The sequence below is a fragment of the Sciurus vulgaris genome, assembly GCF_902686455.1.
Source record: "Sciurus vulgaris genome assembly, chromosome: 11".
Taxonomy (NCBI): Eukaryota; Metazoa; Chordata; class Mammalia; order Rodentia; family Sciuridae; genus Sciurus; species Sciurus vulgaris.
In genome coordinates this window covers 52,932,353-52,946,416 of record NC_136472.1, presented here as the reverse complement: position 1 = coordinate 52,946,416, position 14,064 = coordinate 52,932,353, and the positions used below count along the sequence as shown (strand labels likewise).

At 36.9% G+C, this 14,064-nt stretch overlaps 1 protein-coding gene across 3 annotated transcripts in view; it reads left to right on the top strand.

Annotated features, from left to right (window-relative positions):
* Window positions 1-14,064, top strand: part of ZDHHC13 (zDHHC palmitoyltransferase 13) — a 52,134-nt gene that overhangs the window by 35,610 nt on the left and 2,460 nt on the right. For 2 of the 3 annotated variants that reach the window (XM_079101837.1, XM_079101836.1), the window contains 6 exons: window positions 3,593-3,713; window positions 4,612-4,674; window positions 5,505-5,598; window positions 5,751-5,834; window positions 9,903-10,060; window positions 12,225-12,322. In XM_079101837.1, the coding sequence (XP_078957963.1) occupies window positions 3,593-3,713; window positions 4,612-4,674; window positions 5,505-5,598; window positions 5,751-5,834; window positions 9,903-10,060; window positions 12,225-12,322 (618 nt within the window). The remainder of the gene's footprint in view (window positions 1-3,592; window positions 3,714-4,611; window positions 4,675-5,504; window positions 5,599-5,750; window positions 5,835-9,902; window positions 10,061-12,224; window positions 12,323-14,064) is intronic. The other variant, XM_079101838.1, reaches the window with a different exon arrangement.

Here is a 14,064-nt window from a genome sequence, read left to right as displayed (position 1 = left end):
ATGGTAAACCACTGAATATGTGTGATACTGTCTATAACTGGGTTAAGTTTAAGAGGACTAAAGTCCTTTATGATCGCTGCCTCCCAGTTTCACATGGAAATATATCATTTGAAAGCCAATGCACTATATAGAATGGGCACTCAATAAAAAAGATCATTGAACAAAGAAAGGAATAAGTCTACGTAGGTTAGATCTAAAGGATCCAATGAATGGTCAATTTATAGAAGGGCAAATTTTAGCTCTATATGGAGAGGCTTTTTAACTACAAAAGAGATGCCAGTTTATAGGGGAATCTGAGACATCTATAAATAATTATAGTCTAAGGTCCAAGTGCCATAGAAAAAGTGTTCCTAGGTTTGGGGAAGCAAGAGAATCCTCCTTTCAATGGAAGTAGAAAAGACAAGGGGAAGGAACTGTAAGTTAAGTATTGAAGGCAGTTAGGACTTGGACATCCTAAAATTGTGGCTGCAGAAGTGAGAGGAAGTGGAGAATGTTTGTGGTCAGTGAACCATAAGCAAGGGCATAAAGCAAAGAACAAGTTTGTCTTTTATGTGAGGGTGTGGAGAGCAGTTCACTTAACTTGGAGAGTGGGGATCCCTTGATTCTTCTGTGATTTGTCTTGTAAGTTATTCAGAACAGAAGCCCTAGATTCAGTCAATTCACTGTGGAGGATCACATGATTCAGTTGAATATATTTTTGAAAACATGTTGTATATGTTGATCAGGACTTTGAAAAAAATTATATACAATTTTTTAACAAAAGATCTGGACCAGTGTATCCTTTAATAATGTTCATCTTAATTTATTCTAACCAAACTTTGTTAAAAATTCATCTTCTCATGGAAAGATCTCCCATGTTCTTGGATAGGCAGAATTAATATTGTCAAAATGGCCATATTGCCAAAAATGCTATACAGATTCAATGCAATTCCAATTAAAATCCCAATGACGTACCTTACAGAAATAGAGCAAGCAATCATGAAATTCATCTGGAAGAATAGGAAACCGAGAATAGCTAAAGCAATCCTTAGCAGGAAGAGTGAAGCAGGGGGTATCGCAATACCAAATCCTCCACTCCACTACAAAGCAATAGTAACAAAAATGGCATGGTATTGGCACCAAAATAGACAGGTAGTTCAGTGGTACAGAATAGAGGACACAGACACAAACCCAAATAAATACAGTTTTCTCATACTAGACAAAGGTGCCAAAAATATGCAATGGAGAAAAGATAGCCTCTTCAACAAATGGTGCTGGGAAAACTGGAAATCCATATGCAGCAGAATGAAGCTAAACCCCTATCTCTCACCCTGCACAAAACTCTACTCAAAGTGGATCAAGGACCTTGGAATCAAACCAGAGACCCTGCATCTTATAGAAGAAAAAGTAGGTCCAAATCTTCAACATGTCGGCTTAGGATCAGACTTCCTCAACAGGACTCCCATAGCAAAAGAAATAAAAGCAAGAATCAATAACTGGGACAGATTCAAACTAAAAGGGTTTCTCTCAGCAAAGGATACTATCAGCAATGTGAAGAGAGAACCTACAGAGTGGGAGAAAATCTTTGCCACTCATACTTCAGATAGAGAACTAATTTCCAGAATGTATAAAGAACTCAAAAAACTCTACATCAAGAATATAATAACTCAATCAACAAATGGGCTAAGGATATGAACAGACACTTCACAGAAGAAGATGTACAAGCAGTCAACAGATATATGAAAAAATGTTCAACATCTCTAGTGATAAGAGAAATGCAAATCAAAACTACCCTAAGACTCCATCTCACCCCAATTAGAATGGTGATTATCAAGAATACAAGCAACAATAGGTGTTGGTGAGGATGTGGGGAAAAAGGTACACTTATACATTGCTGGTGGGGTTGCAAATTAGTGCAGCCACTCTGGAAAGCAGTGTGGAGGTTCCTTAGAAAACTTGGAATGGAACCACCATTTGACCCAACTATCCCACTCCTTGGCCTATACCCAAAGGACTTAAAATCAGCATACTACAGTGATGCAGCCACAACAATGTTCATAGCTGCTCAATTCACAATAGCCAGATTGTGGAACCAACCTAGGTGTCCTTCAGTTGATGAATGGATAAAGAAACTGTGGTATATATATGGAATATTACTCAGCCATAAAGAATAATAAAATTATGGCATTTGCAGGCAAATGGATGAAATTGGAGAATATCATGCTAAGTGAGATAAGCCAATCTCAACCAAAGGACAAATGATTTCGCTGATAAGTGGATGATGACACATAATGGGGGGTTGGAAGGGGGCAAGAATGGAGGAAGGAGGAACTGTATAGAGGGAAAAGAGGGGTGGGAGGGGTGGGGGGAAGGAAAAATATAACAGAATGAATCAAACACCATTACCCTATGTAAATGTATGATTACACAAATGGTATGCCTCTACATCATGAATAAACAGAGAAACAAGTTGTACCCCATTTGTTTACAATAAAAAAAATTCATCTCATGATTTTTCTGGCTCCTCTTTCTTTCTTAAAACTAGGCCCACCTGCAAATAAGCTATCAAACTAAGCCAACAAGATTTATTCCTGCCTATCTGAACTAGATGTGGTTGTGCTGGTCATTGTGGATTCTCAAACTTCAATGTGTGGATGAAGACCCTGGGGATCTTGATAAAATTAGTCTGGTTCTTTATGTTTGTGGTGAGGCCTGAAGTTCTGCTTGTCTAAGAAGCTGTCATTATAGGTCCTTGGACCACATTTTGAATAGCAAGGATTTAAGAGTTTAGTTTATGGCTTCCTTTTCCACTCTTAAGTTTGATATAAGATAGTTTGGCAATATCTTGTAAGGTAGATAGAGTTGCTGTCTATAATATTTTAAATTGGGCAAGGACATTTGATTTACCACTGGCTTATTTGAGTTTATTAGGGCACATTCGTCTTTCTCTGGAGCAAAATTTTACTTTTTATACAAAGAAATGTTATGACCTTAAAAATATTTGAAAGCAGGAATGTGGTTATCCTTGAAATACTTTTTGTTTTTATCAATAATATCAGTCTTTCAGAAATAGTATGTGATTTGTAATCATTTTACAAGGAGAACAGTTTCTTTAACTCAGACTAAAACAGTTACAAAACTCTCCAGTAGGAAATTTTTGCAAGCATTTGTCTACCATATAGAGCCAGATTATAGTTGGAGTCTCTGAACAAAGTAGTGTTGTCTTAAATGTTTTTGTTAAAATAATCAGAAAATGGTTTTCTGGATACTTGCAGAAAAACCACAGTTAAATGGTTAGAAATTAATTTATTTGGGTCTTAAATGTTTTTTAGTTTTCAGGATGTTCTTCATAAATTGACTTTTTTTCAATATTTAATATAGGTTTCAACTAATGGGAGAGCATTAACTGTTAGCCAACTAGGAGCAGATTCCTGTTGGATTAGAACACAAGATGGGGCCATGTTTGGGAATGAGAATGTATGTGCATAGGGGAGTTGGAAACAGAATGCAGAGAAGAGAGGTTCCTAGGTACCAAGGATGTACTTTGCTTACATCAAAACTATGCTGCTCTTAATGCAAGTTTGATATATTCCTTAACTCTGCTTTAACATATAGCAGGTACTCCTTTCTATTTTGCTTTCATTTTCAGCATAATAGCCTTTCTCTACTTTTTCTACAAGACTTGGGCAACTGATCCAGGCTTCACTAAAGCTTCTGAAGAAGAAAGAAAAGCGGTGAGCCCTCTTTGTAATGTTTTGGTTTGTTTTTGTTTTAAATCAGAGGACATATAAACTGTAGTAGGTCATAGCCATATTGATTTTTGCTGTGTGTCTCTAGTTCTGCCATAGATAACATAAACAGATGTAACATAAGTGTAAGGTGATTAAATCAGCAAAAGTAAGATATCTTCACAATTATACTTTTTTCAGTTATGTATATTAAAGTTTTAAAAAATACTTCTATTATAGTAATACCCCACCAAAACTTTTTCATGTGTGATTTTTGTCAGCAGAAATGATTACCTACTTCCTTTTTATAATATTTAGGTAAGGGTCATTGAGCTTAAATTTCCTCATTTACTACATAGAGGGTACAAAGGCAAGGGCTAAGGGGATTGCTTCTCTTTAATGAGTGAGGAGATATCCCTTCTCTTCCTCACATACGAAGTTACACATGACATGGCATGTTTTCCATATACTCATGTTTGGAACAAGGTGAGGGAGAATGTTGTCTATTATTGCTTAAAACTAAAGACTCGGCCCTTTGTGCTTGCAACAATCAATTTTGATGTATACTGATATTTGTTTCTTTTGTAAAAGAAGTGTATATATATGAATTTTTGTTTTTCTTTAGCATATTATAACTGGAAGATATTTGCCATTCATGAGAGAAGATGGTGAGGGAGATGGCAGGGGTACAATTTTATACAATCTAATTTATTGGCTACTGTCTGAAAACACAACCTTGCTTGAAAAGTCACATTATTTCAAGCAAAGAATGATTTGGTGGCAGTGTTCCAAATTGCTTTTCTAACTGTTTCAGTTTGGAATGAGCTGTGAGAATAGAACATAACCATGCATAATACTTTCTCCAGTAAAAAGTAATCATAAGGTCAAACTTCATGTCTTTCAGAATATCATCTCCCTTGCAGAAACTGGTTGTCTGGATTTCAGAACATTTTGTACTTCATGTCTTGTGAGTCTTTTTCATATAATTTTTTGTTTTCCCTAGTAAAAAATTCTTGGTAACATTGCTCAAATAAGCATTTGTCAAATCTTCATGGTATATACCCACTTTTGTTTTTACCCAGTTCAAATTTTGTATTACTGCCAGAACAATTTTCAGTCTTAAAAATATGGAAGAATGTTTATAATTCCATGAAGTTTGCCTTTGGTTGAATCTCTTTGTAAATTATCCACAGTGTGTTTTGTTTGCTTTCCCTGTCAGGAAGTGTATATTAGAACCAACTTCAAGTCAGAGACTCATAATGACCTAGAAACTTATTTTGCAATTGAGGACTCAGGGCATAGAGGAAGAAGTAAATTTCCCACAATTATGGAAAGAGCCAGAAATGGAACTCACGTTCCCTTTCTTTTAGTCCAGTGCTTATTGTGTTGTATAGTACTGCCTCAGTTCCCCTTAGCCAGTGTGAATAGGCTCTAAAATTCAAATCTACTTTAGTAGTGACTTGATCAGAGTTGACATAAAAGTAAGTGTTGGGCTGGGGTTGTGGCTCTGTGGCAGAGCACCTCCCTAATATGCTTGAGGCACTGGGTTAGATTCTCAGCACCACATATAAATCAATCAATAAATAAAGGTCCATCAACAACTAAAATATATATATATATAGTATTTATATATATTAATAAAGTTATATAGAAAATGTTAATAAGTCATTCTGAAGATCCTATGTGAATTTAAAGATTATTTGTGCCTGTGTTTTACAATCTGGGCCTTTTGCTTATGATTTGTTACCACTTTGAGACACTGTTTTTTGCTTAAGCCTCTCTTAATTATTCACTTAGATAAGGAAACCGTTAAGATCACTCCATTGCCATGTGTGCAACTCTTGTGTGGCACGATACGATCAGCACTGCCTGTGGACTGGACGGTGCATAGGTGAGAGATTTAATTTTTCAGTTACTGCTGTGAAGTTAAACATATGTATATAGTATTTGAAAACAAAGCAGCAACTGTTTTACTTTGGTAAAGGAAGTTTAAAAGGTTTTACCTGGAAACCAAGTATTAAGTGTTGTACTTTTTTGATTTAGGTTTTGGCAACCATCACTATTACATATTCTTCTTGTTTTTCCTTTCTGTGGTATGTGACTGGATTATATATGGATCTTTCATCTGTAAGTATAACCTTTTCTTAAAATGCACCCATACCAAAATGTACTCTTTCTTACAAATTGTCATATATCATATTGTTCCTGGGTGACTGAACCGAAGTGGATGCCTCTAAGACTCTCAACAGTGTTAAGCTGAAAGAAAGGTTAGTTCTCAGTACTTTGGAAGAGAACCTTAATATGTTTGAAAAGTGCTCAAAAATAGAAGTTCATATAGGTCAGGTTTAGAGATTTGAGGATGATGGTCACAGAAAATCGAAGAACAAAGCTCTAAAAGCACATGCCGCTTAGTATCAAGTTGAGATAGAGAACTAATGGGAAAACCAACAATCAAAAGTTTGGAGATACTAACTTGGAAGAAGACATTATTGCTTATTCTGCAGCTCTGAGAAAGGAAAATGGCTTTCTAGTAGAAGTTTGATAAAGTATTCTAGGGGTGTCATATGCGGAATAATAACCAGCTGTTCTGAAGTGATTTACGAAGAACGGGGTTTAAATTGAAGCAAGAATAGTTTTGGTTAACTCTTAAGAATTGCACGACTGCCCTATAATCCTAGCTACTCAATTTAAAGTGTAAAGCAGGAGTATTGCAAGTGCAAAGCCAGCCTTAGCAACTTATTAATACCCTATCTAAATCTTGAAAAAATCTGACACAGTTGGGAAGGTACCTCAGTGGTAGAGGACTCATCTGACATGTGCAGGGCCCTGGATTCAATCCCTGATACCACCAGAAAAACAAAAAATTACATAACTGCACTTTTCACACATTTTAATAGGTTACATAACTGGAAAAATGAATGTGATGCCAATAATTTATTTTTATTTATTTGGACTTTACTGTTAGGTTTTTGTTTATTTTGAGGGCTTTGGGAAAACAGAGTCTTCACTTCTATTCTGTGCCCATCAACCCTTCTCTTAGGTTATCATAGAGTTATAGTTTGTTGCTTGAGCTTAAATCTGCTGGAAAGCATTAGGAAAGATTTTCCCTATGTTGTTTTCTTTTTCCCCGAGCATCCCAAGCCACAGTACTCTTGTGGGCTCATGCTTGTTCTCCTTGTCTCCTGCCTTGCACTTTCCTCAAAAGAGGGTTTCTTTTGTGCTTGTCCCCCAGCTTCCCAGTTCCCTTCCTTAGAAATACCTACTATTACAACTTTTCTTTTGTTTGGAGTTTCATGTTTAGAGATTGTTAGTATCTACATGAACTAGATTATTTTTTGCCCTGACATAGGTATGACAAGGGCTTCAATTACCTTGTGAGACCATTTCCCTTTGACACCTTGAGGGTCTGATCTTCAGGGAATGCTTTGTAGCTAAATGTAATTGTCACCTTCCCAAATACGACCAATACTCCTAAGTTTAAGACTCCTGTACTCAAAGCCAGACATGGTGGCACACTCCTATAATTCAGGCTACTTAAGAGGCTAACAGGAGTATCACATTTTGATACCAGTGTGGGCAACTTAGTGATGCCTTTTTTCAAAATAAAAATTTAAAAGACCTGGGGGTGCAACTTTAATGGTAGAGCACTCACCTAGCACGTGCGATGCCATGGCTTCGCTCCCCAGTACAACTTCTTGTCAAAGGTCACCAGTAACCCTGAGCACTGAAATTTTAAAACCTTCCTAGGTTGTGTCTTATAACATAAAAAATAAAAGATTTCTTGTCAGTGGCTCAGAGAGAGTTGCCTTTCTAACTTCTAAGTCTTGCCAATAAAGCACATTCTTGGAAAACCTTTCTAGATTCGCCCACAGACCAGTTTCTGTCTTGGACTTGATCTTGGGGAGAAAAGCCAGATTTTATACTGCTCTTGTCTCCTCTTTTCCCTCTCCTCACTAAAAATAGTCGCTTTTGTGTGTATGTCCGTGTGTATGTGTCTGTGTCCAGCATAAGACTATTGATAGGAGAGAAATGATTTTCCATCACATTCTTTTCTTGATATTTTTTTTAATTACATAAATTGATTCTTCCCACCTTTTTTTTTTTTTTCCTCTGGCTCTGAACCAATGTTTATATTATATTTTGTTTATGAGGAACAACCCCATCTTATGCTGACTTAAAACTCTGCACACTAACTGAGCATACTTGATTACTTTTATTTCATTTATATTCTGATATTACTTCTTTGCACTGAATGAGGGCATTTTGTCATTTATCATTATTTCACAGACAGGAAACATGAACTTATGTTCCATTTCTCTAATAAGGTATCACTGTCATTCAGCCTCCTTTGTTTACCATTAATGTTCTTGCCACTAAAGTCCTTCTATGTACTCTCTTCCTTATACGTATGTGATTCAGTAGCAGCTACTCTGTCTCTGTACAGCCTTGATCCATTCCATCTTTCTTAAGGTCTATTTTGTAAATGAACAGGAAGTAAATCAGAAAGTATCAGCATCATATAAATGACAGGGAGAAGGGTATGAGATCAATATAAGGAAGAATTCTGTAACTGTCAGAGCTAACGATGGAATGGTTGACTTGAAACAATATGAGTTCCCTATTATTAACCATTGACTACCTGATAAGAATGTATTACACAAATTAAAGTGTTATATTGCATAAGATAATATGGATGGTCACTTGCACAGCTGTATCTTGGAACACAAAATCTTAAATCAGTACTCCAGAGTAAGAACTTTAATTTAATGTAAGATCATCTGTGTTATCAAAAAATTCCCACAAGGGAGCAGTAGAAATCCATAAGCTGAAAGAAAATAGGAATTCTTACCCATTCAGCTACTGTTTTCTCCCTCTGCTGTTGAAAATTTTTTATTAATTTATTCAGTTATTTATTTTTGTGATATTAGGGACATAAGATGCATCTTTCTTTGCAGTCCTAATGTGAACTTCTAAACAGAATATAACTTGGCTTTACCTTGATTTTTACTCTATGATGATTGCTCTTAGAAAGCTTCTGGCATATATTTATGAAAGATGGTTGAGAATCAAATGAGTGAGTCTCAACAAAGGGGGAGAAAAAAGATGATAGGACTAAAATGAACAGTTGATAGTAAAGTCATAGGCTTATTTTCTTCCTGCCCCAGGAGATCTTCAGTATGTGTGGGGAAACGCCAAAAACTACTTATCAAATTTGTCAGAGGTCTTTATGAAACCTCAGGGTACAAACCTACAGAATTTTCATTTCAGAAATAATTCACACTTTATGTGTAGTTATGGTTCCTGTAAAAGTCATAACCTTGAAGATCTATTTCCCTTGTTTCTGCCACTTCCTACCTGTATTGCTTCTTACAGCTACTTTTAGTTTCATAGATCAAGTGGTCAATAACACAAAGGTCATAGTGAAGTCCTCTTTTAATTGGCATATAGATGCCCTGGGGGAGAAACTGAGTTGTGACCATCTGAATCTTGCTCTGTGCTCTACTCCTGGATGTATCTGTCTTGTGAAGTTCCTTCACCTGACCTTTCTTCCTTTGCAGCATTAGTTATGGTGCCATTACCAAGGTGCACCCACACCCATTCCCCTACATTTAGGATGTGTTTTGATTTATCTAGGTACTTATAGGACCTCTTGTGCCCACAGCAATCACTTGTCCATCTGAACCATTAGTAAGAGAAATCCATAACTTGGTATAACAGGCATAATAGAGGTAATTTTCTTGGACAAGTGTTTTATTAAATATAATCATTCTCCATTGTCAAGTCCTTAAGCAGTTCTGGCCAGTGTGTTTTATGCCAAATATGCCGATTTGATTGAAGGTTTTATGGACCTCACTGTCAGCTGCCAATATGGTATTATCAAAGCCTTCACCAACACCAAAGTACCATGTTTTCATCTTTGGTCGTTAAGCTAGCATTTGAAAAATAAACTCCTGAAGTTGAATTCCTGGGGTTTTGTCTATTTGGTGCTAGAAATTGAACCCAAGTCCTCACAAATGTGCAAAGCATGTGCTCTGCCACTGAGCTACACCTCTAGCCCCTAAAGCTGAATTACAATCTCTGCCACCTTATCTTGCTTTCTTTGCTCCCTAAATAGGACTGCAGTGAGTTTGTGTCTTTGAAAAATAGTCACTAGTTTCTTGCCATTTTTAATAATTCCTTTTTGTGAATTCACAGATTGGTCAAATCATTGTGCCACAACGTTCAAGGAAGATGGCCTGTGGACCTACCTCAATCAGATTGTGGCCTGTTCCCCTTGGGTTTTATATATCTTCATGGTAGCAATTTTCCATTTCTCATGGTCAACATTTTTATTAATAAATCAACTCTTTCAGGTATTTATTTCTCATAAAGACTTTGAGAAAAATTTCTAGTAGCCGAAAGTGAGATAAAAAGACCTGAATTTAAAATCAGCAAATGTAGATCTAAACCTGTTGCTTCCTTTGTGGGTCTAGGCATGTCATTCGACCTCTCTTGAATTTCAGTTTCCTTATCTGTAAAGTGAGGACAAAAATGCCTGTCTACTTTCACAGGATGGTTTAAAGGTTAGAATAACAAATAATTTGTTGGAGCTGGACCTAAGAGTGATCTAATCTGATCTCCTTATTTTACAAATAGAGGTTCAGAGAGATGAATCAAGTAGTTCAAGGTCACCCAATGACTGGCAAAAATTGGAATTGTAAGTTTAGTTCTTCTGACAGCCCTTATCCCAGGGATCTTTCCATCTTACAGTTAAACCACATAATATGTGAAAAGATGGTATAAACTGCACAGTGTTGTACAGATGTCTGATGATTATTTTCTCCCTCAGTTTTTCAACTGTTTGTTGCCATGTGCAGTGCTTAGGTGGATGAGAGTAGGAAAAAAATGAAAGATACACCACCAACCAATGGACATGATAATTACATTGTCATGGCTATTAGAAAGCTCAAGCTCCAGGGCAGTAGTCATCTTATGAAGCATCTATTCCTTCCCTGCCGCGTTCCTCTTACATGAGCCTAACCTAATTATCATTGTTGCCATGACCTGACCACATGGAATGGGTAGCAGTAATCACTCTAAACCAATTATTGCAAGACCTCAGATAATTAGAGCATTACTCAACAAAAGCAGAATGAATTCCACTTTATGCAGAAGTAACCAATTCCAAAATAATAATGATAAAAGAAAGATAGACAAGGAGAAGGGAAAGGGGAAGGGGAAAGAAAAAAATGCTAAGGAAGGAATTAAAACTTACTAAACTGAGGTTTCTGAGTATTCTATCCCTCTGACATCAACAGTTCAGGTAGTAAGAATGGATATTAGACTTTGTGATTACTATCATTCATAATGACTAATATTTATATATGTTTTACATTTTCCAAAGCACTTATCCATTTATTTCCTCATAAGCATTTGAAGTGTAGACCATGCCAAAGTAGTATATGTGTTTTATGGACAAGAAAATTAAACCTAAGGTATATTGACTGCCTTGCTTACAGCCATGGTAAGAGTTGGAGTTAAAAGCAGAATCTAAGGTTTGAGACATCATTTTTTATTCTCTTTCTTCTTTTTCAAATCTTAGAACAAGTACAAGTATTTGAGTTTATGATATCCTTAATTTTAAAAAGAAAGGCTAATATATTTGAACCAGAATTTTGAACAGACTTCTTAATGAACAAAATAATCCAGTTCTTTGAAAATGTTCATTTTCTGAGTGCTCTGGCTAAACAGGATTTTGACCGAGTCTATAGACTGCTGGTTAAAGGGAGGCTGTACCCTCCCTCTCCCTCATGTCAGTTCCAGCTCTATTACTCTCAGTTGTGTGGCGTTGGATCAATTATTTCACCTCTCTAAGCCTCAGCACTAGATACTTTAAATTTTTATCTCAAATCCATAAAACTGAATGATAAGTTATTTGATATGGTGGTATGATAAGGTTCATTTTACAGATGAGGAAATTGACACTTGAGTTGTTTTGATGATTAAACAACAGTTTAAATGTTAATAGTTAATGGTTTTAATAATTTGGAAGTTTTTGAGTCACCTTCATTCTTCTTCAAATTTATGGCTTTAATGTTCTTCAGTTTATTAACTTTTCTCCTTGGCACCTTTTCAAAGAAATTTAAGAACAACACACAAAGTGCAATAACTGTATTGAAACTGACCTTATGTTGTTTTATTCACCACAAAGTTGTGTCCTTGATTTGTCGAAAATCTAAACTGGCCATAAGCCATGACTTGCATTAATAAAGCAGTTATTTTGTGACTCTGAGTCACTGCCCAGTGTTTTCTTGAAGGTTAATAAAAATCAAACAGTGAAAAAGAAAATATATTTATATAGGAGAGTATAGTTTAGGGTTGCTGAATCTTTGCCCTCACCATGATCCTTGGTTTGAAGGTTAGAGGGTATTGTTTTGTTGGGAGTACTAAATATTTTCTAGCATCCTGTAATGTACTGCTAGAGTAATGGAGCCATAATGTGGTGTTTTTTCTGTATCTTCTAACCTTCATTTTCAGATTGCTTTTCTGGGCCTAACCTCCCATGAGAGAATCAGCCTGCTAAAGCAGAGCAGGCATATGAAACAGACCTTGTCCCTCAGGAAGACACCTTACAAGTAAGTGAGTTCTATTCTCACCATCTGAATATCCTTAGCCACCAATTTCCTAACTTAGTGCTACCACCCATGGCCACTCTGTTCTTCTTTAACTTGAGCCCCTCTTTCAGTGACAAGGGGAGGTGGTAAGGTCATGAGCCAGGGGTGGCAAGGAATTTAGTCTGCTGGACTTAGCACAAATAGTAAGTAACTTTGAAGTTTTGCCAAGTTGAGAGATCTCTCCAATCAAGCCACATGGTCACAAGGTTGTATGTTGCTGGCGAGGAATTGGTGTGAGATAATTAACCATGTGGCTGGCGCAGCCACAAGGCTCTCTGTAGAAAGCGTTAGATTGTGTGCTTTGCCAGGAATTTTAACCTTTCTATTACCAGTAATTTTTTTAGCCCTATGTTTAATGTGCCCATCTGTGTTAGGGAAAAGCTAGTTTTTCAGGTTTGAGATACATTTCTTTTAGAGAATTGGTTGTATAATACCTGTCCTCAGTAGAAAATGAGAGTGTTTATAGGAAGGCTGTCTCTTGTGATAGGAAAGATCAGGCTTTGAAGCTTATCTCCCTGCCACCTACATCATCAGGGTCTTGGAGGCTCCAAGTGCTGCAGAGGTGACCCAGAGCCCTCAAGGGATTTGAGCACTCACTGCATATCTCATGAGCAGTCTATTTTAAAGCCTACTCTTGGTACAAGATGAAACTGTTAGGCTGTTAGACAAGGAAATCAGAGACTGGGATGTGACTGCAATGTGTATTTAGGGAGGAGAGAAGTTGACTTAATTGGGAAGAGATGGTTACAGCAATGGTAATGGAGAATAATGCAAATCTTGTGATTATTTCAGTCCAGCAGTGATAATGAAGTCTCAGTGATTTGACCAGAAGAATAAATATTTACTCCACTAAAGTATAGAAACCTTATAATAGAGGTAGAATTTGAAGCTGAGCCTTGAGAGATCTGGGGCAGGGCATAATGAGATGAGAGTAAGAGAATTCCAAGTCCTGGAGAAGAATTTAAAAGGAGGGAAGGAGGTGAGAGTTGGTGCAGTTTTGCTGAATAATGGCAGCAAAAACTCGAGGAACTTTCCTTGAGGAACTAAAGTAAAGCCTTAGAGCACCTTTGAATCTTGCTTCCAAAATCCTTCCCACATAAAACAGTCTGCTTCTCTGCCCTGCAAGTTACTTTTACTTACAGTAGGTCTTGAGCCAGATTCTGTACTTCCTAACGTGTCTCCCTACTGCTTCTTAAATCACTCCCATGTAGTCAGCCCTCTTCCTAGGAAGCTACTTTTTGAGTAATGTTGGTCTTTTACCGACAGCAGCACAATCATCATTGTGCACACATGTGTTTTGATACATGGAGAGGATTGAGTTAAGCGCTGAAAAGATAGGGCAAATGCTTTAAAATAAGCATTTCTCATACTGGAATAAGATAATAGTAATTCAGGGGTTTAGTGGGAAAAAAGTGATGCTGAAGACAGTTGTAGTCAGTAAAGCTGTAGTGGCAATGTGAGCATTGACTGGGTCCCTGAGAGCTGGTAAGACTTAAAAGGGTTGAGGTGTGAGATAAAGTGGGGAAAGTGGTTTCCAGGCCCACACAGTTATGATCATGGGGGAAATAGAGCCATCATCATAGGAGCGGGAGGTTTATGGATGTGATCTGGGCAGCTAAAACTTGAGTTCATTGTGTAAGACCTTGAGTACACATGAGGAGTTTGGATTTGAGCCTCTGGGCAGAAAGGGTTGTAATTGAGAG